The following is a 26,242-nucleotide window of genomic DNA, read 5'->3' as shown; positions in this document are numbered from 1 at the left end:
ATTAAAAAGCCAGCCTACCAAAAGCCTAAATGCTATGTCAACTGTTCTCTGCAACTGCAACACATGTTTAGCTGTCTTCTAAAAGTAAGATAAGTATATTTCACTGCAAAGTTCAAACGTTAATTCTATTTAAGACTTCCGAGTCTGTTTCACATGGAACTGCAACAAAGGAAACACTCCAGCATGATGTTACACACTCAATTTAGAGGACTGGCATATTCTTTTCCTGTTTAAAACACATGAATTGTTACTCATTATGCAAGGGTATTGCGTAAATTGGTAGAGATGACAATACCAAAGAGTTTTATAGTACATTTGGACCCTGCTCTCATTCACAACTCATGAGACATGTAGGACTATTCCAGTAGGTATAGCAACATGCATAAATAAATCAGCCAAGAATCTAGTAATGTCAAGGCAAACCATATACAATACCAATAAAGAAAAATACTAGTTTAAGTTTTGAGTTAGAGACAACATGATGCAACAACCGGTGAGATACTGGTTGTAGTCTGTGATGAGTATGGGGAAGGGCTAAAATTCAGGGATACAGATTAATGTTTGAAGCCTAGGAAAGACACTAGACTTGCCACTGGGATTACATGAGGGGAATGGAGAGGATGAGAACAGTACTGGAGAAACTCAGATGGCAAGAACATGAAAGCAACAAGCCTTTTTGCAAGCGATAGTGCAAAAACCACACTAGTGCCTTAGTTCTTAAAACATTCCCATAGGCTAAGAGGAACACATGCTAGGATTTTCAATGACAACTCTTTATCTATCTGTAAAATACAATAGGTCTACTGGAGAAGTGAAACTCAAGCTTGCTCACACTGAAGTCGTATCACAAGTTTGCTTTTCTCACTTTGTCGCTACTGCTCACAATCCAGCAGCTTGTCCTCCATAGATATTTCAGAAACTAAAAACCAGATACCACCAAGTATTATAAATCTACAACCATGCGCAGCATTTAATTACTTCAGATGCACATCTAGACACAGCAACACAGCACACCATGAAACATCTTAGCTTTATACAGAATGCAAACTTACCATATGCCTTTTGCAGGTCAGTGGAACAAGTATATGACAACGTTTATGGACCAACAATTTGCAGTTGATACACTTGTAGCCTTGCCTTCCGAGACCCCATATCCTTTCACTGCACTGGCCACAATACGCTCTCTAAAAGCCAGAATGCATATTATCAATTTAGTTATCAATTCCTTTCTGTAGGTGAGTAGTTATCTAGCAGCAAGAATCCACCCTACAAGAACCCATCCTAGTCACTTCCTAATAAATGTTCAATAATAGTTCTTTTAGAATATCCAGGGTTTCCCTAATAGCTGAAGGTTACACTTCATACTTAGATTTCAGCCAAATGCAGTCCTTTTTTAATGAATGTTAAGAAAACAAATATCTCAAGCATATGAAACACATGACAGGCTAACATTAGCAAATCATTCTTAGAGAATAAGTATATTTTGAATTTCAGGTTCTGGCAGACATTACCCAAACAAAACTGACAGGAACTTGTACTACACAATTACACATAAAAAGCACCCAAACCTACTGCTTTGGAGAACACTGGCACAAAATGTTAGAAAAGACAAGTTAAAGTATGAAGAATGTTCTATATTTGCAACTATATACTTTAACAGTGGCAGAACATCAGTAGAAACTTTGCATAATTAAAACTCATCTACCAAGTCTGATGTGTAAAACCTCTGTATGTTGCACTATTTAGGATCGAAAATATATGGCCATTTTTTGTTCCATTTTTGTTTCAATTATGACCATGCAACAAAATGGCATCTGAATAAATTAAATCAAAATGAGGACAAATTAAGAAGCCAGACATTCTACTGCTGACTTTAACAGGGCAGGTCTTTAAATAATTTTTCCAGCGTATGTGTGCTGTGGTCATTTTATCCACTTTACCCAAAGTGCCAAATAGCAATCTGAGATTCTTGCATGCCAAGAAGTCACCTAGTCTCAGTTATCCCTCTACATAGTGCACAGGTTGCCAACAGAAAACTCACTCATTATTCCCTATCTGCAAATTTTCTCCAGTAATTACTGTAAGAGGCTAAGACATTGCCTATCATTCTGCAAGCTGCACATGAAGTCCTGCACTCATCCCCCATTTCAGGCTTAGACAGAACTCTGCAACTGTCCCGAAGCCACAAAACAGTAAGAGTCTGTTCCTCCCAGCAAACTGCAAGTTAGAGTGTGGTTATTCAGATCCTCAGACTAATGAATCACACACGGTGTCCTGCCCAAAAGCGTTAAGCTACTATAAATCCTTACTAGTATTAGAAAAAATTTTAAAAAAATCAAAAAAGAGAAATAACAATCAAAGAATGGATCATTTTAAAAAAATATTTTCTGTATTGCCCTTCCCATATTTTGACAGTTGTAGAAAACAAAACTTAACTACACCCCATTCGTCTGTATAGCCCATCCTCCTTGGTCAGGAGAAACCCAAACTGCATTGCCCAGGGGAAAAAAAAAACAACCAAACAACATACTGCCTAATAAGAGAGGAAGCCTTGGACATCTATAGCCACTTCTTTCAAAATTCTTGGTTCATCAGACTTCCTTCAGTATTCTTGTATAGATTTGGCAGCAGTAATATAAGACTAAATAAAATGTCTTAGGCCCTGGAAATGACATACAAGAAAATAATCTCATTTACTTCAGTCAGATGCAGGGAAGCAAGGGGAAAAAAAAAAAAAGACAGACTTAGGGGCACCTCCCAAATTCCTTCAGTAATACAGGTATCCCTCTCATACCTCTCCAAAACGCATACAAACACAGCAATAACAAAGAGTTAACCTTTACGTTATGTTCAATGAGGTTAAAATTTAGATTCTTGCATGCGTTCATTTACCTGAATTATCTGAAAAAGTTTTAAAAGGTTATTTGAAAGAGGAATTAATTCATAACTGAATAATCAGGTCTTAAAAATTGAGTAAACATTAAAATTTGCTATTTAATTCAGTAATACATATATGACCATAATGAATTATGAATTTATAGATTTTAATGTCACATTTTACAGTTCATGCCAGCTTTATTACTGACCTCAGTTGGATATGGTTTGTGTTCTGGCTTTATATGATATCATTTGCATACAGACAGTTATAACAAAGTAGTCTTGTTTAGGATTGTTGACAAATGGGCACTCTACTAAGGTTTCAAAATATTTATGTGTATATTCACTATTTGCCTAATTTCAATTAAAACATCGTTATCTATCACATTATGGATTATTAATGTGGCAGGTATGCATTCACAATGTTTAAAGAAATATGTTTTAACTATATAGCAAATAAGCACAAAAAAGCATGTTTCATACTATAAATTAAAAAAATTCAGCTGGTACACTACATTATACAAATACATGTTATAATTCAGATATATGACATTTTTCACATATCTAGTGATAAGATACTGAGTTTTAAGGGGCTTTTCCTTCTTTCAATGCAGTTTTGGGGTGGGGAGCATTAGGAAAAAAAGTTTTAAAAGGTTACTGCTGAATCAAAAAGTTAACTCACCAAACTATACTCAGTTTTGTATGGAATTCCCCAAAGTGTATACTACATTTGTATATCTGCTGCAATACTTAGGCATAATGGGATAGGAAGGAGGTGTGTCAGCCTTAAAGCTACATTCACTTGCTTATGTGGATTAAGTCAGATTCTTAATGCAGTTGTATTTTAGCTCAATAAACCAATCTTTTTTTTCTTAATTAGATTATGTAATACCTGAGATTCAAAACAGTTACAGCTAACATCAAGAGCTCTAATCTTTAAGAATGACAAAGAGTACTGAAGGTAAAAGATTATGCTAACAAGCAATCAAAATCACATAAAGAGTGGAGAGAAGAAAAGCTGCTCTAAGTATGCATCAGTTTAAATAGTCACAAAATCAGTTTTTCAGAGACTTTAAAAATAAATAATTTCCACCAATCATGTATTAACTCCATCCCAGATTCAAAGACTTTCAAGTTTTTCTGATTGTTATGACCTGAATAACACTGCATAGACTGAGAAGTCACATGAATAAGCATCTTGCTTTTCCTTTCTTTTCAACACTCAAATATAGAAAAAGCACAGACTGAGAAAACAATTACCACAGAACATTACCAAAACCCAACATTTTATGCAACAGTACTCACTCTGTTAAACCGTTTGGCTTGAAACAAATGCCCATTCACTCGGTACAGCTTCCTCCATCTTCTGGCTCCACGTCGGTAGATTGATTCTAAGAAAGAAATTAAAAAGGTGTAAAGCAGCAGCATGGTAGCACAGCAATGCCAGACACACTATGTTAAGCAAGTTGTGACTTAAAACAATCTTGCTTCTCTAAATATCAACGCACAGCTAAAATCCGTGCTGATTTTTTTTTTTTTAAAGGCAGCCGTAAATGACAGCTTCTGCAGGATGTGCTTTCACCACTGCCTCTCCCTTTTCTCTATCCCTGTCTCTTTTTCCTCACATGATCATAATCTTGTTAGAGTTCCTTGGCTGCTTGCTGTTCAAGCTCAGGTGAGAGGGACAGATAACTGTTAAAGAAACAGCTTCCTCTAGTAGAATTACGATGCTGATCTCACCATGTCACCTTCACATGTAAACATGTAAAGGATGTTTGGTGCTAATAAGGCTTTAGATATGCAATATTAAAGGTGTTAGAAGTCTCAAGAGCTACATTATTTGACCTCATTTTTATCCTGCCATTAAACATTACCAAATTATTTCTTCTGTTAGGGAAACAGTTCAAGTGCAGGTCTGCAATTATTTCTAATTTATTCTAAACATAACAAGAAACCATTTAATCTGTTGAAGCCAGACTTTCCAAGAGGCCAGAGTGACAGTACCTAGCATCTACTCCAAATCACTTTTGTTGTCACTTCTCATGTACATATGTGCAACTTTTGTGTGGCTGGCTAATTAAAGAATTTGATATTTAATACTAAGTGTGGAAAAATGTGTTGTGCAACACCAGTCCTATTTAGAGCTGCACACCGCTGTAATGGTGACATGGCCAAGCCCTGCCACATAACCAGCATCAGGAGCTTTCCACAGCAGGCAGTGCAAGTGGGTACTGGGGGGAGTGGGGAGCACAGGGGGAAAAGAAGAGAGGGGTGAGTTAAGCAAAAAATTCAGCAGTGGTGTTAAAACTGACAACATACTCCTGCTATCAAGAGACTAAAAAATAAAAAAGTCAGATTAGGCAAGATTTTCATTGCTGAATAATTAGTTCTAATTACACCTATTAAGAGAGTCAAATTCAGGAGTTCTCGAAGTTTACTGTAATATTTAAAGTTAACAAGCATATTTTAGACAGTGAGACACGTCTGACATCCCCTTAAACATTTCCAGGAAAAGTATTTTACAGTGTTTTTATCGGTGTTATAATATCCTTTTACTTGCAAAAGAAATGTGAAAGACTAGAATAAATCTTATTTCAATATCATTATTTTAAAGCTGTCTTCTGTAACATGATGAGTAAGATTTTTCCAACACAAATTTTTAATTGTATGCCTTTTTAAAAACCAATTATTTATACTAGTTAAAATGCAACTTAACACAGTTGGCAGCTCATACAAAATGTATTTCACCTACAGAAAAATTAGTAAGTACAGCAGTTTCATAGGGAATGGAGAACTACACAGGATAGGAAGTATAGATAACTCCATCTGAGAAGACAACAGTAAAATATACACTTTTATGATATCTTGTGGATGGCTACATACATGCTATATTTGGTACCTAGGTACACTGGTTCTGCCAACTGAAACAACTCAGTTTCATAATAAGCGACTGCATTTGGTCAATATAAAGTGATCCTTGCTTCTTCCCTGTCACCTTAACAGGGTCTATCATATTGCTTTATTTTTCTCTTTTAGAAAAGTTGCAACTTCTCCACAAGAATCTCAATCAGGGAGTTGAACAGGGGAGGGGGGTTGTGTTGGGGTTTTTTGTTTGTTCATTTTTTAAACTGAGAGTCCAGTATTATGTTAGCTGTTAAAGCTGTCCTTTAATCAGCCTAATACAAGTGAAACAATCTATAACAACCAATGTTGTATGTAGAAAAATACGTAATATTAACTTAAATGCCCCAGACAATGCAGCGAAGAACACAATATAAAAACTTTGATAGATGTGATTGATAAACATTGCTACATTCTGACAAGGTATTAAACTGTAAATTTATAATCCTCAGAAGTTCATGCAAAACCATCTTACATTTTTGTCTTTAATGTTTCTGTCTTTCAGGTTTTGAAGAGTTAAGTTTTAAAGTATCCACACTTTATCAAAGAGTAAGTCTTTTTTTTTTAAACAAAAAAACCCAAACATTTTCACTGTCAAAAGATAATGGAAGTAGTAAATAGTTTCTTGGTCGAAAAATTATTTTAACTTCATATTGAGCAAGCCAAAATCACAGGCTACTGACATACAATGTGTAAACACTGATTGTAATACTGGGTCTGATTTTAGATAGACTATTTTTGTCCTTCAAAAGCAAGGCACATAAGTGTTGAAGTTTCTGTGACTCCACAAATCTACAGTGCCAAATCCGCAAATGTTCATATGTTACTCTCTTTGCCTGTGCAAATATTTACTTTGCAAGCATTTGAAACAGACATTGCACTATTAAATGAATTGTTAACAATTCAGAAAAAACCCAACTTAAAGAAGCTGAAAGACTGCATGCCATAGAAGTGGCAAAGTTACAGTTACTAGAATAGAGATGTATCACTTGACATGTTTGACTCAAATAGCTCTTCAAAATCTGCCAAATATAAACTTTAAAGCAAACAAAAAAAAGCCCCTGCTTTTCTCCTAAGTGCAAAGAAAATTTGAAATGAGAACCTAGCAAAACTATCACAAAGTTTTTGCCTAAAAATATGCTCAAACACAAACATCAATGAAAAACTATTCCACCATTTGTAGGATGACTCTCCACCAAGAGGGAAAAAAAACTTCACAAGGGTTTTTTCCAAAATACCTAATTGTTTCATTAGACAAAGCACCATATGGAGGCAACCTAATACATCTGTGTTCAGAACAGTAGCTTATCACTGACATGAGGAATATTACGTGAATAATAAGTTAACAAGCAGCTTGTGCTGATGAAGTCTGTAAATAAAGGAACAAGTCACTTCCCTAATTAATGATAAATATTAAATCAAAGTCAGGGTTTTATACCATATACTTGTGAGGCAACAGTCTAACAAAAACTGAACTTAAAACAGCGTAGCTTTAAGAAGTAGGAAACCCTACAATTTACCGCTATGACAGCCACTGATTCAGCGTAGGGTCTAAGGCAAACCAATTCCTATTCCCCATCTCTAAATGGGGCCAAGGTAAAAAATGAGAAAACAGCTCATTGTAAGACACATCTTTATATCACAAGTTCTATTATTATTATGACACAGTAAGATTAAACTTATGACAGAATACTATGTTCTTAGTATTATCAATAATAGTATTCATTTTTGTAATCTACATTCAGTCAGTGGCACAAAGTCTAGCCGGAGTCCAGTGACTATCAGTGTACCCCAGGGGACAATACCGGCTCCAATCCTGTTCAGCACTCTCATTAGTGACCTGGACGGGGCAGAGCATACCCTCAGCAAGTTCACTGACAGTACAAAACTGGGAGGAGTAGCTGATACACCACCTGGTTGCGCTGCCAGCAAGACCTTGACCCCTGGGGAACTGAGAAGGCAGGAACCTCACAAAGTTCAAAGGGAAGTGCAAAGTCCTGCACCCAGGGAGGAATAACACCAAATACCAGTATATGCTAGGGGCCGACCAGCTGAAAAGCAGCTTTGAAGGAAAGGACCTGGTGGACACCAGGTTGAACATGAGCCAGCAATGCACCCCTGGGGCAAAGGCAGCTAATGGTGTCCTGGGCTGTGTTAAGAACATTGCCAGCAGGACAAGGGAGGTGATCCTTCCCCTCCACTCAGCACTGCTGAGGCCACATCTGGAGTAGCGTGTCCAGTTCCGGACTCCCCAGTACAAGGCAGGCATAGTACTATTGGAGAGAGTCCAGAAAAGGGCCATGAAGATGATGAAGGGACCGGAGCGTCTCATACAAGGAAAGGCTGAGAGCGGGGACTGCTTAGTCTGGAGAAGAGAAGGCTCAGAGACATCTCATCAATGCACACAAATACCTGAACAGAAGGTTTAATTAAGACTGAGTCAGACTGTTTTCAGTGGTGCCCAGTGACAGGACCAGAGGCAACGGGCACAAACTGAAACACAAGAAGTTCCATCTGAACATCAGGAAACATTTCTTCACAGTGAGGGTGACTGAGCATTCCAACAGGTTGCCCAGAGAGGTTGCAGAGGTATTCAAAAGCCATCTGGACATGATCCTGGGCAACCTCCTTAGAATAACCTATAGAACTGGACTAAAACATGTATCCTATGTGTCTAGTAATGCACTCATGAAAGAGGACATCCTCCCTAAAAGTTCATGTAAGGAGAATGGCAGATTATAAGAAGGAGTCTGGGTTTTTAGTATCATTATTATTTTGAAGCATTATCAGATTCAAAAATCCTAGAGCTGTACTAGTTCAAAGAAACCATCTTGAACAATAAACAGATTCTTAAAATGGCAGTAAGTATATATCCTGAAATAAGAAACAAACACATTATTGTCAGTGTTCTGTGTGATCTGTGAACAAAGCTCTAATCTTAGTATGCATTTCACCCCTACACTTCATATGGGAAAAGGATACTTTTGAACCTGGAACAAAATGTTTTGGTACGTGTTTCTAGAACACTTTAGAATAAAACGAGATTCCATGATTCTTGATAACCAAGAACTAAAACAAGTTTTTACAGTCATGATTGATCCCAGCCACCTAGAAAAAGGAATGCCACCACAAAAGCATGAGTATTTGATTACTGTGTTTAATGAAAAGGGCTACTTTGTCATTTACTTTACAGTCCACATCACTTAAGGACTTTGAGTTAGCTGCTTGGAGGCTGAAGGAGATATCATACCTCTAATGAAACAAAGTAATCTTTCCTCTCTGATGGATATTAAAGACAACCCTTCGCCTAACAAAAAAAATTCTTTTTTTTAAATATTCATTTTGTATGTGAACAAGTTCAGAGGAAAACTCAAAAGATATTTTAAGCTGCTAACAGGAATAACAAATTCTTATTGGGGAACACAAATATATATTCTAATCACAATGAATGTACTGAACTTTATCTACTTCCAAGATTGGAAAACTGAAGAACAAGAGACTTTTTCAAGTTAAGATTACAAGGGAAATAAAAATACTCAAACTGAATGCCTGAAACAAAATTAAGCAGCTGTCCCTACGTAAAGAGCAGCATGAAACAACTGATTTGCTGTTGTACAATTATTCCCTCTGTTGTCAAGCTGTGCAACTACATCACTAACAGTAATGCACAATGAACCTTGTAAATATATTTAATATTGTTTTTTTCAAAGACATTCCCTAGGGTTGGATTTTTTCATCTTTTAAAAAATATTGCAGAAAAAACTTAAGGAAAAAATTAAATACACAAAAAAATTTTATTGTGCATATAAATGCATGAGCAATTTGTCTATTTTTCAGTGTTCATTCCAAATTAACTCATCTACAGACGATATTCCCCCAATTCAATAATGACCTCCTCAGAACCTAGCAGAAAGGATGTGAACCTTGCCTTTGAAAATGTAACTTGGTAAAGTAGGGAGAAACAGAAGGCGGCACAATTATTTTTCAAATGACAACATAGTTTCCCAGCACTGGAGAAGAGAAACAATTTAAAAGGCAGGCCCAACCTCTGCCAAGCCCAAAATATTATTTTTCCATCTGAAAATTTAGAAGTGCTTGTATTTTCCAGAATACATAAGAGAATTCATCAGTTGTCTGAAGAGTGTAGTTTATACCAATGAATGGCAGCAAGATGGCCACAAAAAAATTATCTTCTCTGCATTTGGATTTATAAATGCAATTCCAAAGTTCTGCTTTTATGTGATCAAACTATAATGAAATCTTTTACTATACTAAGCACAGATATAACTTGCTATTGCTGCAAATCACTTCTCAGAGATTAATGCAACTTGTTTACAGGCCAATTACATTGCCTGCCAGCTGGACAGTATGAGAATGCCCAGTTTTTGTTTTGTTCTTTTAATGTTTTGCTGAGCAGACAAGTGAGCATTCTTTCAAAACCAACTCATGAATTACAAGTAGGAAATTGATATTGGTATTTCAGATAGCCTCTGAATTAGATAAAAAGATAACATAAAAATAATTACGTATAAAAATAGAACAAATTTGGGGAAAGTAAATTCTAGTATGTTGTTTCACATATCTGTTACTTAATATGCCCCAAGTAGTTAAACTGAAACAATAAAACTGTTTTCTGAAGCATGTAACAGACATACATTGTATGGGATGGTAATTGGCCCTTCTTATTATTACGAATAAGCTGCTATGTACAACTGCCATTCCTTTTCAGAATTTCGGAAAGAAAAAGAGAGTATATCCTTAACAACATACAGGTATTAACTTTCTATATGCTTTCACCTCTTGCAGTTATTAAAATGGTCAGAAGATAGCATTTTATCTTTTTAAACTGATTAGCAGTTGGGGAACCATATCCCCACCCTTCTTTTCTTTTTCAACAGACACTAAAATTAACTACAAAGTCAGCTGAACCTCTAAAAAAAAATCAAGCACAATTAAGATAGCAATAATGACAAAGGAAGTGTACTGCATGTAGCATCAGCAAAGAACCAACAAGGAAATAAAACTGTATCTCATAGAACAGCAATATTTACCCAGCATTTATCGCAGCACAGCTAGCATACAGTTGGAATATCCTATTCCCCACTGACTTAAAGGGGTCAACTGACTCCCACTTCAGGACTGCTAGGTGGAAAACCTGTCCTCCATACACACAGTTTTCTCAGGCATGATCTCGTGGTTGCTCATATTCATATCCTTCTGTTAAAATGGCTCCATGCCATTGCAAGGTGGTAAGTCACATTTACAAAGAAAATGCCATCCAATAAAGACAGAGCTAACACCTCATTTTGAAAAAGTCTCTGCTGCACTGGGGCTGTATGCCCCTTTAGATCAATCACACCGGTTAATGCCTTATGCTCTTTCTTGATCTCCAAGTTAAAAAGCTCATTATTCATGGCAATTAGAGAATCTGGATTGCCTTCTCACTAAAAATATCAATTGCATTCAAAATACACAAGAAAATTAAGAAAAGGGGATCTCAAAACTATTCTTAAAAATACAAGCTTTCACTTTCAAACAAAAAATACCACCTTATATTCACAGAAATACAAGAAATACATAAGTTGTTCTTAAAAGTTCCCTTTACTTGTGATCAGAGGGATTGATCAATCAGAAAGATATTGTGGATGAGGCCTCAGAGATGCACCTCACAGAGACACCCAGGGTGGAAGACAGCAATGTATCCTACCACAATAACAAGCAAGATAGTTACTGTAGCTATCAAACAAACAGGAGACATCCAAGGATTTGACTTAATACCTTGTGCTGGTTTTGACCAGGATAGAGTTAATTTTCCCCATAGTAGCTAGTATGAGGCTGTGTTTTGGATTTGTGCTGAAAACAGTGTTGATAACCCAGGGCTGTTTTCGTTCCTGCTGAGCAGTGCTTACACACAGTCAAGGTCTTTTCTGCTCCTCACCCCACCAGCGAGTGGGCTGGCGGGGGCAGAAGAAGCTGGGAGGGGGCACAGCTGGGACAGCTGACCCCAACTGCCCAAAGGGACATTCCATACCATAGGATGTCATGCTCAGCATATAAAGCCAGGGGAAGAAGGAAGGGAGGGGCATTCGGAGTGATGGCGTTCGTCTTCCCAAGTCACCGTTACGCATGATGGAGCCCTGCTTTCCTGGAGATGGCGGAACCCCTGCCTGCCCATGGGAAGGAGTGAATGAATTCCCTGCTTTGCTTGCACACGTGGCTTTTGCTTTCCCTATTAAACTGTCTTTATCTCAACAACCGAGTTTTCTCACTTTCACACTTCTGATTCTCTCCCCCACCCCGCTGGGGGGGAGTGAGCAAGTGCCTGCATAGTGCTTAGTTGCCAGCTAGGGTTAAACCATGACAGCTCTTGAGCAAAAGAAAACAACAACCTGATACTTTAAAAGATATATCTAAACATTTAGTAGCAAACACAGTTTACAGAATTATTTATTGAAAGTTGTAATGGAAATGTAACCCTCCAACCATCACAGCAAACAAACGCACAAGATAACTTGGCATGTTTCTGGCAAACAAAAAAATAAAATAAAGACTTTAAAAAAATCTCATAACAAGATATAGCAAAAACCACATTTTTAATTGATCCAGAGTGCCTTAACATTAAGTATAAGAACTGTAATTGTTTTGGTTAGGCCGCTGAGCACATTAAGTCCCATGGCTAAAGTGGCCATATGTCTGGCTTGCATACAAGTTGGCAATGCACAGAAACAGACAGTTTTAACTTGAACCTCATGCAAAACTGAACATCACCTTCAGCAAAGAAAGACTGCACAATTTACCATAGCTACAACCCATTCAACAACTTGTTTCTTTTCATTAAAGACTGCTGTGCCTGTAAGAGTTGAACAGTTGAATACACTTGTAATGTTACCAAAATGGATACATCTGGTATTAAGCTAGGATAAGAGCAGGATTCTCCCAGTCACCTGGTGGAGAAACTGTAGGACATTTGGGTGATCTGCTTATTTCCATACTGAATTCTAGAACACCAACTGTGAAGTCAATCATAGAATTTTTATTCTCTTTTTACTTGTGAGACTAGCCATTTATTAACTAATCACTAAGAACTGTTAAGAATACAACTCCGTGACTAACAGCCCCAGAGTATACTCATATTATCTAGTCAAAGCAAAACTGTTTGTCAATTAATTGGAAATAAATTTGGTATTCATGCATCAAGACAGTTGTTTGCTGAAAAGTGTTGATTTGTTTTAAATATACAATGATACATTGACCTGTATAGAGGGTCTACGGAAGTTTTTGTAATCTTTCAAGCATACACTAATGAACTCAAATTTTCATTTTCTTTGGAACTAATTGCCAAAATATGACAGCATTACAGGACAAAATAACAGGAGAGCATTATTTTACTAGCGTTATTTAAAAATCCTTCTTAACCAAAACCCCCCAAAATTTAAGAGGGCAGATATCTACAAAAAATTGTATTGTTTAAAAAAAAAATTAAAGTGGCTGAAGGTATTTATGCTTTCAGTGTCCAAAAGACACTTCAGTACTTCACAAGGCTTTTTCTTATTGCTTGTTGAAGAACCCAGAACTCAAACACATCGTTCTATGCAAGGGTCATGGCTTTTTCTATGGAGAACCTAATTTTGCAATCCAAGATCAGAATTTTATCATTTTATGTGAAATTTATGCAGACATACCTGAAAATAATATAGCAAATAACGCAAAGTGTTACTCAAGAAACCCTCCCTAAATTCAGTTACTGGATGCTACTCCGTCATCAGGACATCTTCACTTCTGAGGATCTCTGTGCACATCAGTGATCACAATCTGTTGTATGTCCTTCTCAGCATCTCTTGCTGAGATGTGTGCATTTTGCAAGGCTGTCGCAAACACAGGATAAAGTGATGCTGTATTCATTGCTCTAATTTGAGAGAACATGTTATGAAAAGGGACAGAAGACAACTGGTGGTGAATCCATACTTCTGAAGGTGATTAACATTTTTGTTTAGGAAAGAAGAGTTCAAATTTTCCCTTCTCTAACTTGGCCAGCTATGCAATTTTAAACTTTACACACTTTCATGATGTGTAGTAGGCTCCTCTGTTTAGAAAAACACAGTAGTTACATGCACCACAAAACGAAGCTTGCATTGCATTGTTAATAAAAGTCCAAAAGGCTGCTTTTGATGACTGCATCATATTCTCCCAAAATAAAAGTCACTTTAATTAAAAGATTTACTACAATGAAAACTGAATTTCATGTTCTATTAACATGAATTAAGATTGCATTAAAATGTTTTTTAATCAAACTGAAAGAGTACTGAACCAGTACTTATTTAAATGACTTAATTCTTTAATTTGCTTAACTTAGTACTGAAGTAGATCAAAATGAAGTTCTGATTATTTAAGCAATCTGTAGCAAAATAACTTCAGCAGGAGATGAAGCATTTCTTTAGTATTAAACTCCATTTGTGCAAGAGACCCCTGAACAGTATTTTATTTACCTGAACTAAACAAAATGGCACCCTTATTTAGGTCTATTTTTATCCACACATTGCTCATTTTTCACATTTACAAATTTTACAGCTTCAACTAAACCTCTATAATTTGTATTTAGCAAGCACTTAACACAACAAAGCCCAGATTACTGAAGCAGAACACATTTGTCTTTTCTAGTCTACACCTGCATCCACTTCGCAGGCCACTTTTTTTTAAATCAACTCCTATGTCCTCGTACATACATGAAGTACTACTTTCTGCTATAAATAAAAGCCCGGTAACAGAAAGCCTCGGTCTTCTATACAATCTGGAATTACTAAAGGTGGCAAAGAAAGAAGTGAGGAGCAACCCAATGAAGCTTCCTGCAGGAATTTGGTTCTACTTTATCTTATCAGTAGCCTACATGATTGAAGACTCACTGGGGAATCTTAATCTAGACTTGACACTGCACATTTTCTAGAAAAAGTTAATCCTTTGAGCACACGTGATTCATATCTATTGGTAGTTGAAAGAGGTGAGAATTCCAGTTCTTTGACAGAGCTAGACAGCCATCAGAAGGAACTGAATCCAGTTTGTTGAAGTGTGATCAGTTAAAACTTAGATCAAATTTTCACCTAGTCTCTTTTTTTATCTTAAACTGCAAGTTAACATGTCTATCGAAAGAGTTGGAAGAAAACCAAAAAAAGCTAACTACTTACAAATCCCCTAGAAAATATTTTAGACTATTTCATTTTAAGAGCCCCACATCTTGTCCTGTAGGAAACTGTTAACGTATTTCACTTAACCTGTGCCATACATGATTTTTAAAATTAACTGTATCATATTTCATCAATTGTCTTTTTCTAAGTTGAAGTCTTAGTCTTGTTCTCCTTGCATTGAAACCTTTCCATAGGTTGAACAAGACAGGCTGTGGCCTGTCTTGTTTACCTGATTTTCCCCTTACTTCAGAGTTACCTGTACTATCACTATTTGCATTTTGACCTGCTATTGAACATGAAGCTGACTATCAGAGAACTACCAAAAGTTTCCAGAACCTGTGCTTAGGATGAAATTGAAGTTAAAATTACCTAAACTCTCCCAACCTAAGCGATACATTTACCACAGGCTGTTCATGCCTACTTCTCATGGAAAACATGGAGTTCCTATTTTTTAGATTGTTACCATTTGTATTAAGTTGATGTTATTTCTTAAGGTTTTTCTTCCAGTGCATATCAAATTACTAGATTTGCCCTCAAGTGATAGGCATCAACACCTATTTGATTACACCATCACTAAAAATGCAAAACTGTTCATAAAACTCACCAGCTATTCAAAATGGATTTAACATTTATTTCAAATTCATAAAGCTTTTAAGGTGGCCTTCACAATGCCCTTGAAACCATTATTTGGTTCCTACAGTCTCAGTGTTAGGACACAGTTTCTGAGTCAAGCTGTTTTCCTTCACAGCATGGTTCCATTACTTCAGCTTATGATCCACTCTAAAAGAGTTCCCTTACCCTTCCCAATGTTTACATTATTCCAGTATTAGTAGAATGACCGAAACTCAGTTTAGCTATTACTTCATGAAGGTGTACTTTACCTTTCCTAAGAAATCAGACTCCTGAGCTTATCTCTCTGAATTCTTTCCAATTTAATCAGTTATCTGCTAATATTAAACCCAGAAAAGTACGCAGTACCTTAGTATGACAGAGGACACTATTACCTTGCAGCAGGACTAACTCTCCAGTTCTATTGCTTTTCAGACCGACAGTTTTGATACATCTGTACCTCACAGTACACCTTATTCTGCTTCACCTTAGGAGGAAAGCAAGCTGAAGTTAAGTGCACACAATGTCCATTCTTATTATGTCACAATTTGAGTTCTACAGAGTGCGCTCAGTTTTTATCATTCAATAAAACTAATCTCCAAGAGATTCTGCCATTTGTACTTTTACTCCTTCTAAGCTTCCTCATATACTACGTGGCTATAGCATTTATAATTTTCACAATTATAACATTAGAAGTAGAGCTTGCAGCAATATAAAGTAACACTAAACTTATTTAGTGACAGTAGCTAAATAAAAAAATCTGAATAGTTTCAGGAGTTACTCGTCATACCTGTTATAGTCTGGATGAAATGATTATACACTAATGCTAATAGCAAACTGAGTAAGTCTTCCAGCTTAGGTAATTCTTTTATGATGCAGAGAATTATTGTTCCCCAAGAAAGCGACCTTCCATCCTAGAGCTTCTCATCCTTATGGGGAAAAAAATTGCACATGATACAGTCTTATGAACCTGCCCTTTCATCTGGTCTGTTAAGGGAAAGCTATAGTGTTTAACACGTTAAAGAAAGCATGTTTAAATCTTTCAAGTTAACGATGGTATTTGTCTTTCAGCTTTTGGAAGGGGGCTTTCAACTCACCCCACAGAGGAAAGGAAGATAATTATACCAGATCTGCAAAGTTTACACACTGCTTCCCAGCTAAAACCTTTGTGATTTCTACTGTGTTCTCCATTATCTGCATATAATATGAGATCTGCTGTGTAAAATCATTTTATGATAGCTATTCCTTCTAACAAGTTTAAACTAACATTGTTTTTAACAACAGCACTACAAGCTATCTTAATGATTGCACCTTGGAATTAACGGATCAGTTCCAATCCCAGATCTATTGTTTCAGGCTCTACAATATCAATTTTATCACTGCCTGCCTGAGGTTTTCCTTTCTTTGCAATCTCTACAGGTAAGAATAGTTTGTATCGGAGTTTACAATGTGAAGAGCAAGGAGTCCCGTGCCAGTCACAGGGCATCTGTACCTGCTTTACCGAAGAAGGCAGTAGATGATAAACTAAGTTATTGGAAGAAGCATATAACAGCATTATTATTATTAGAATGAGCATGTTACTGTAAAAGTAAAGAGGACCATGCTAAAATCTTGAAGTTTTGCCTTCAAACAGCTTCTGGTTTCCTTTTAATTATTTCCCTAGCCAATAATTCAAGGACAAGCACTTACAGATGCAGAAGAATTAGTACTTCAGAATCAAAAATTAGGTGCTTTCTAGTCAATATTGAAAGTCTCAGTTCTTTATTTTTCCACAACCCAAGTCACTACCTTCCCCCTGTGGTTTAAGGGCAGAACTGCACAGTCTGTTCAACAACTCTTGCACTGACAGTGATGATTAGGACTCTCACATGCCTCTTCTGAAAACCACCCTTTCAGCATGCCTGAAGTTAGCTGCTTTTTGCTTTTTTGCTTCAGGAGATTTATTTACCATCCAGATTTGTCCTGACAACAAGTCTTCAGTGGCTAGCCAACTGCTATCACTACTTAGTCTTACAAGGCTTCACTTCTGAAGTGCTCTCCATTTCAAATTAGCAGCACCTGAAATCTCTCACAAAAATCTGCTCTCAGAGCAACTCAAACCCAGGAGATAGATGTTGAAGAGCCCATTTATCTGCCCTGCAGACCTCTGTTGCTATTTCTGTGGCTCAGTTAAGCATTAAAAACCATAACTTGCACAGAGCAACTAATTTTAAAGCTTATTACACTGAATCCCAAGTATAATATATAATTAACCTTGGCCAGATCATTTAAGAGGTTACACCTTAAATAGCTCTTTCAAGCTACTGAAACAGACAGGCCTTACAGATGTCCACTAATTTCATCAAATAACACAAAAAGCTTCATCACCTTCTTGCCAATTTAGGTACCCCAAATGCCTGTATATCAAAAGTGGATTTACCAACTTATGAGAAGTATATGGATTGGAAGTATGAGAGAGAACAGGGGGAATGGAGCTAGACATCACATTCGAGAGAAGTTTGCTAAAACCAGGTGACATCTTTCCTGCATGATTATACTACATTCTGAGCAATAGCTAAGAGAGGGAGGCTGGAATAAATAAAAAAGAACACAGGCTATTTGTTATGACACCTTAAAAACTAGCCCAAGCATTCCTTATTCTATTGTACTTTTAGTTATAGTTCACAAATCGGTATTCAAACATCTGCTAAGACATCCAGTATCTTACAGAAAGGGAAGATACCAAACCCCACAATCAGATGCATGCCTTATAATTTCACACCTCAATTATCAAAAGGGAGGCCTAGCTCTTTATTCTTAATTGGAAGTTACATAGCTAAGAAAAATGTTGAAATTATTTTACAATTAAAGACATTAAATTATTATAAGCCAAACAGACCTTTAACTACAATTCTGTTTTCAGTAACTTACCCTGTCTCATAATCTGTATGTATATTTTTCAAATATGCCACGTATGAAAAAACGTGGTACACAGTTGAGAGGAAGAGATTTCAGGTATTCTTGAGAAACTATGACACAGCTATTTTCAATTCCTAAGCAACAATATATCTTACAGTAAAAATAGTACAATTTTCCCCTCCGTCAGTTCAATTACTAAAAACCAGGAGAGGATTACTAGCAGTTTCAAAATTGCCTAATTATCCAGTGCAATCCAATCTATGTCCTCAGAATAGTCTCTATGGTCGCAATAGTTCCTTTCTTCATTGGGGGATGAGATTGGTTCACGTGCTCTGAATAACCTAATCACTGCTGCCAATACTGTAACAAATGAAGGGAAAAACCTGCCTTATGAGCTAGAAAAATATTTACAGGCCACAATACTGTAGCAAGAAGCCTCTTAGAGATATTTTGTAGTATCAGGCAAAACATAAAACAAAATCAAATATCTATACCCAAAATAAAATACCTGACAACAATAATTAAGTTAGTAAGATACCTTTACTCAAGCCTATGATGAAATTTTCGAGAAAGATGGGCTTGGGGAAAAACAAAGTCCAGACACCTAATGCTAAAATACTGAGCAGATAAACAAAGAGCATAAGAGACATCTACAACACAGTGTAATCGTTACCAAAAAAAAAGGCAGCAAAATCAGCCAGAAATACTAGATAATAAAAATATTAGTCTACTGTCATACTAATGCCATAAGTACTTATACATTAAAAATGTATTAATTCTATTTCATGAAAGTATTTAAAGGTTTCCTAGTCTGCATTCTTCTATTTAATGAAGCCAACAGCAAAACAACACTAAAATTTGTTAGCACTAGCTACCCAAATCCAAGATTAATTTTAACATTAAATACACATATCTATTCGTTCAGATGCAAAAATGCAGAAGTGTACTAGGCACAGTTTATTCTGACGATATTAGAAACTAAATAAACCTTAATTCAAAACATGTATTTCACAATTAAAACACACCCATCTAAGACAATCCACTAAACACAATTCAACAAAAAGGCCTTAAAAAATGATGCTTCTAAATTGTTTATCTTTACATCAGCAATCTTACAATAAACAGGCCCTGAACACATACCGTCAGGGTTTTTTGGATACATTTCTTTCATTAATCTCCAATATTAGCAGCAGCATCACTCACTCTTCTGTTCTTTTCCTCCTAAAATACATTCCCCAAGAGTCCTTTCAATGCAATTTTATCAGCATTTCTGAGAGGTCTCTCAGCCACATCCCTACGCACAAGAGGCAGCAGGAATCTCTGCATTTGTAACAATCTATGGCTGCAAAGGAGGGTGGTAGGCAAAGGAACTGTATCATAACCAAAATGCTGAGTTCTATTATCTACTGCACCACACGTACACACATACTGCATCAATGGCCTCAATTCATAACAGCAATCACAATGATGATACATAAAATCTATAGAAAAAGCATGCATTACTCACTGGGTTTTATTCTTTAGCTTCTTCAGCATGTAATTCTTTATGCTTTACAATGTAGTAGGTACAAAATGAAACATTTTCCCTTTATTCCACTGATGCCGCTGTTTGAATACCATTAGATACCAAGGACAATAGGCAGGATCAGCTCGAACATTAAGAGCAAATATTTAATGGAAGACTGGTTACCCCCGTCTCTCCCTTTCACATCTCTGCCTCATGTATCCAGGCACGGGTGGTACTGGCTCCCTTGAGAGGCTGTAGCTAGCAGCTGAGGCACAAACTAAAACATGGCATGGATGTCAAGGAGCTGATGTCACAAAAACAAGTATTTCGCTGATAAAAACGGCAATTCCATTAGGGGAGTCCTACAAATCGATAGAAATTGTTCAGCTGAACATGCTTTGTTATACAATGCACTGCAGCACCAAGAGTGACAAATCAGATCAAGATCTGTCAGTGTAAATAAGCTGAGACTACAGTAACTAAGTTATTAAACTGCCAATCAGATACCATGCTTTGTATCAGGGTATCAGGAAGGCTATCACCTATGAGCACAGGAGAGAAATACACACCTAAACATTTCAGAAACAACCTTAAGATAAATTCCAAAAGAATAGCTAATCTACTAAAAAAGTAAAAATATTTTTAAATACAAAAGACTGGCCTAAAAGTCTGCCATCTTTATCAGGAAACATTGTGATAAAGTATCCAAGGCCCGAGGCCAGCAGATGCTAGAAACACCTAGGAGAGGTCACATTCAGCCTCTGGGAAGAGACGCAAGATGTTTTAGAAATCCTGCCACCTCATCCACATCGCAGCACTGCCATTCCAGTCTGTGGGGATGGGTTAACTGCCTTGCTGAAGGCAAAAGGTACTGTTTCTACAACAGCAGCCATACATTTATAGTGGGAGCTGGGTCTGGCACAAAAAAAAAAAAGAAGTGCAGAAATTCAGGCGCAAAAGGACTACAGAGACAATACAAGTTCAGATGCTGGAGACTGTGCAAATCTCATCTTGCAGACAGCATCACATCAATATAAGAAGGTAGGTTCTTCAAGCACAAAAAGAACTTTTCTTAAGGAATGCAAATAGAATTGAAATTTTGGTCACATGGGTTTATTCTGTTAATAGATTACATGCATTTATTTCAAGCTTTGCCAGCTGGTACAATCTCCAAACCATATCCATTTCACAAAGGTCCAGGACAGCTAGCAATTATGTTATTAAATATCAACATAAATGCAAAACATTCAGTATGTATTTCTGCACTCTTCTTCCAAAGCATTATTGTTTTGAAGGAACTGGAAAGAAAAACCTACAATTCTACAGAAATTTACCGCAAAATATTTGCAGCTCAGAAGATCACATCCTATTAGAAATAGTCACTCCGTGACCTAATAGGAACAAGTCTGAGCAATATATTGCAAATGAAATTATTTAGCAATTCAATAGTTTTGTTTAAAAATTCCATTTCAAACTGTCTGCAGTTCTGTAACAAACCAAAGTCCACACTGAGAGACTGCTAATTTAAGTAGAGGCCCATTTTGGACAGAGCAATTAGTTAACTGTTTATTTATCTCTGGAAAGAACTTGAGGCAAACTCATAAGCTCCTTTATAGCATAAGCATGATGCTCTAGAAAAGTGCATACGTAATATTCTCATTTTATTAAAAGGATTTCCTATGAATGTAACTACACTGCTAAAGCCACATAAACTAAAACAAGAATTTGAAACATACTGAATATTTTCTGACCAAAGGACAATATTTTAGTCCTGTCAAAATAAATAGTCCTTTAAATAAACTATATCACCACTATCAATAACATTTCCATACAGTCTAAGTGCAATGCAGATGTTTGTTGTATGCCTTTAGCTAACAAGCAATAATGCTGAATGCATTAGTTTATGCTAAATTAGCACCAATACAATTTAATAGGTCTGTTGTAGAAAAATTTGAAAATAGATACAACTAGGCCACAATACCAGATTTCCATGCAGGACCCATGGATGCAAAGAGGCAATATGCACTGAATTAATTCATTAAATTACAATAAACTTGACCACAAATCACTTACCAAGCACATCCTACTAAACAGGCTTTTTAAACAATCAAAGTGTGATTCAACATGACCTGTAAAACCATGTAGGGAGAAATACCCTACAGACAGAATAACCAGGTCATCTGAGCCACACTAATCTATGTGCTTCTGTAGTTCATCTCATGGCTTGAGATAACTAAAACATCTAACAAATTAACACAAAAAAAATTTTGTACTAAAATATCTACACTTTTAATGAGATCATTACATTGCAGTGAACTTTATTATGCCACATTATTTGCACAGATACCCCTTTAAGCAACAGCCTTCTCTCCTCCAGTGTAGCTCACTTTTGACAGTATTTCACATTAGTTTGCTTTGTGTTTTCACAAATAAGGGCAAATAATTCTATCTGGGACTGGCACCAGTCTAGGTTGGTACAACGCAAGTATTTCCTCCTTCCCTCTTTAAACAGCTTTGGGAATGGAAGCAGAGCTAGAGTCAGCTAGTTCTTTCAGTTCTTACATCGGGAAAAGCAGAGTGGCACAGATGCCCATATGAGTTCACTCCCTACAATTTTCATCCAACAAGTCAGAAGCAAGATAGAAAAAGAAAACAAAAATAGATTTCAGCATACCGTGAAATAGCCCTGAATACTGCAGTGATGCCAGACTTGGTTATTCCATTCTTAGTTGCAAAATTAAGGGGGGGAGGCATCCCAAAGTTAGAAATTAAAATAAAAGCAACCATTCTGTCTTCATTGAAAGACAGCTGTTTCACAGAACACAGTCTGAAGACTTCCGATGGAGTATTAACACTTAGGGCAAGATCTGCCCTGGTAGAACATAACAAGCATTCTACGGCTAGCTAATCCCCAAATCCATCACTTTTACTGTAGTTCTCACAAAAGTCAAAGGCACACAAGACACTGAACTACCCAAACCTCCTAAAGCATCATTACCAAAATAATGATTTGGGAAAAGTAATAAGATACAAGGAAAAACAAAACTTTTACTGTTGCTAATGATATTTTCTGTAGATAGAGGTTCAATTTTTGCCTGCCAATGCAAACCTGACACCTTTCCAGGTAAGAGATTCAGTTTAGGACATAACACCTTCTATAACGCAGGTCCCAGAATAAAGCAGTGTTCCTTATATACAATTCACATCAAGAACATATTTAAACCTACAGAACTAAGACCACTCTTTCCAGAATGATCATGAAAATTGAGCCTGAAAATATTTTCCCATAGATATTTTCAACCTATTAAGCTAAACTGGAAAGTGACAGCATAGTAAAGCCTACACATTTTCAACATACAGCAAGATATAACTACGCAGTCTTCATTTGAATTTTAACTCATGGACAAAAAAGTATTGAAATTCAGTCTTATTTGCTTGCACATTCAGTAGAAGTACTGTACGTTATGTGATACAAGAAGATGGACTGGTTGCCCATTTCTTTGTTGAAGCTTCAGCAAAATTAATAAGAAACCCACTGAGCTACTATTTTGATAGATACAAGAAAGTACACAAACAAGAACATTAAACAAGGCATGAAAAACTCAGATGTATGCAAAATAGTATATATTGGAAACAGCTACACAAATGCTCGCTTGGCAATGGTAAACTGCTTGGTAAACTGGGTAGACCACATTGGTATCTTCTTTTTCCTTCTGAGAAAAAAACTGAAGTGTCTCAAGGAAAATTATTTCTTTAACACTTCCAATGAGCACAGAAAACAGTCTTTATTTTCTCTAATGGGCTGAACAAGGACAGCAGATAATATTGCACATTTACTCTTTCTTTCCATAAAGCAACTTTAATAACCTAGTCACAACATGAAAACTTGTCTGCTTTTTACATTTAACCTTTCATCTACTGTAGTGTAAATGTAAAAAATCATATTTAAACTGTAATATTTTGGTTTTTATTCCATCTCACTCCATCTTCTAAACTTCAGTAAAAGTTCTCAAAAGAGGAATTATTAGTATACTAGTATTACTTCTCCAATTAACAGTATTATTCACAACTATTGACCATTGGACTACACATTTTTAGCCAGTCTGTCAGTGTAGATCCTGATCAACTAAGTAGTCTTCTCCTAGTATGCATTATTTGCTTTTATCAGCAATTAATTTTATCTGCTCTTGTGTCTTCCAAAGAGAAGAGCAAAGGTCCTTCAATTCTTCAGTTAGCTTTTACTCATACTACTGTGCTAGCCAAGCATCATCTGGTAACTCTGTCACCCAATTATTCACATTCCTTTCCTTAACATTGGCAAAGATATGAACTAACATACTGATGACATTAAGGCTGTGGATGTTGTCTACCTAGACTTCAGTAAAGCCTTTGACACTGTTTCCCACAGCATTCTCCTGGAGAAATTGGCTGCTCATGGCTTGGACGGGTGTACTCTTTGCTGGGTAAAGAACTGGCTGGAAGGCCGGGCCCAAAGAGTGGCGGGGAATGGAGTTTACTCCAGTTGGCGGCCGGTCACAAGTGGTGTTCCCCAGGGCTCTGTGTTGGTCCAGTTCTGTTTAATATCTTTATCAATGATCTGGACGAAGGGATCAAATGCACCCTCAGTCAGTTTGCAGATGACACCAAGATGTGCGGGAGTGCTGATCTGCTGGAGGGCAGGAAGGCTCTGCAGAGGGACCTGGACAGGCTGGATCGATGGGCTGGGGCCAGTTGTATGAGGTTCAACAAGGCTCAGTGCTGGGTCCTGCCCTTGGGTCACAACAACCCCATGCAATGCTACAGGCTTGGGGAAGAGTGGCTGGAAAGCTGCCTGGTGGAAAAGGACCTGGGAGTCTTGGTTGACAGCTGCCTGAACATGAGCCAGCAGTGTGCCCAGGTGGCCAAGAAAGCCAATGGCATCCTGGCTTGTATCAAAAATAGTGCGGCCAGCAGGACTAGGGAAGTGATTGTGCCCCTGTACTTGGCACTAGTGAGGCCGCACCTTGAATCATAAGACAGAAGTTTTGGGCCCCTCACTACAAGAGAGACATTGAGGGGCTGGAGACTGTCCAGAGAAGGGCAACGGAGCTGGGGAAGGGTCTGGAGCACAAGTCTGGTGAAGAGTGGCTGAGGGACCTGGAGAAAAGGAGTCTCAGGGGAGACCTTATTGCTCTCTACAACTACCTGAAAGGAGGTAGTACAGAGGTGGGGGTCAGTCTCTTCTCCCAAGTAAGAAGTGACAGGACAAGAGGAAATGGCCTCAAGTTGCACCAGGGGAGGTTTAGACTGGATATTAGGAAATTTTACTTCACTGAAAGGGTTGTCAAGCATTGGGACAGGCTGCCCAGGGAAGGGGCTGAGTCGCCATCCCTGGAGGGATTTAAAAGACGTTTGGATGAGGTGCTTAGGGACACAGTGTAGTGGTGGGCTTGGTAGTGTTAGGTTTACGGTTGGACTCCATGATCTTAAAGGTCTTTTCCAACCTATACGATTCTGTGACATCTTTCCATAATGAAAAGTGACTATACAGCTATTTAACCCTTTTATCCCTGTGCAGTTTAAGTTACTGAAATACAGGTAAATCAATCACGTATGCTTCCTCTGGAGGTTTATCTACCTTTCACAGCATTTTTTTTTTTTTTTGAGATGAATAACCTTTTCATAAAAAAGGCTGTATTCCCTCTTCTTCAGTACATCACTTCTTTTCCCTGCAAGTTAAGAAATCAGAAGAACCACAAAAGCCAAGGACCACATTCAAATATACATCTAAAATCCTGACCTCTTTTTCTCCCAATACATCAGCTACTAGAAACCAGTATTAATCCTCAGAAACATGAAAACAGTACTACAATGTTGATTTATATAATTTCTGTTGATAAAATATCGAACATTCTATTAAGAAACTACCAAACAGATATAAATGTACATAACACTAGCTTATGAAAATCTTTCCATAAATTTATTTTCCATTTGACTGAAAAAATTAAGCTAAAATTTGATAAACATTTTAATACTCACTATCCTCTCCTGGACAAGGCATGCCGGGTTTCTCTGGAATACTTGGAAAAACTAAAACAAAAACATTAGATTTTTAAGTTAAAAGATTCTCAGTAGTACTTTTTCTTGATTCTTAAATAGATTTACACAAAGACAGTTTCTGGAAGCCTTTAAATAATTCTGCATGAGAAATAACAATCAGAATTTGGGACCATACTGGCAATATCTTATACTTGACTAAAGCATTAACAAATCTGTGCAGTTTAGAACCTGA

The 26,242-nt window shown here is 37.0% G+C and overlaps 1 protein-coding gene across 3 annotated transcripts in view; it reads right to left on the bottom strand.

Moving 5' to 3' along the window:
* Positions 1–26,242, bottom strand: part of PRKCZ (protein kinase C zeta) — a 72,086-nt gene that overhangs the window by 31,572 nt on the left and 14,272 nt on the right. For all 3 annotated transcript variants that reach the window (XM_072883778.1, XM_072883777.1, XM_072883779.1), the window contains 3 exons: positions 25,990–26,040; positions 4,183–4,268; positions 1,053–1,184 (listed from right to left, as the gene is read on the bottom strand). In XM_072883778.1, the coding sequence (XP_072739879.1) occupies positions 1,053–1,184; positions 4,183–4,268; positions 25,990–26,040 (269 nt within the window). The remainder of the gene's footprint in view (positions 1–1,052; positions 1,185–4,182; positions 4,269–25,989; positions 26,041–26,242) is intronic.

This window comes from Ciconia boyciana, chromosome 19 (genome assembly GCF_034638445.1).
Source record: "Ciconia boyciana chromosome 19, ASM3463844v1, whole genome shotgun sequence".
In the NCBI taxonomy this organism is placed as follows: domain Eukaryota; kingdom Metazoa; phylum Chordata; class Aves; order Ciconiiformes; family Ciconiidae; genus Ciconia; species Ciconia boyciana.
The sequence above is the reverse complement of the archived record's forward strand: the minus strand, read 5'-3'. Positions and strand labels throughout refer to the sequence as shown.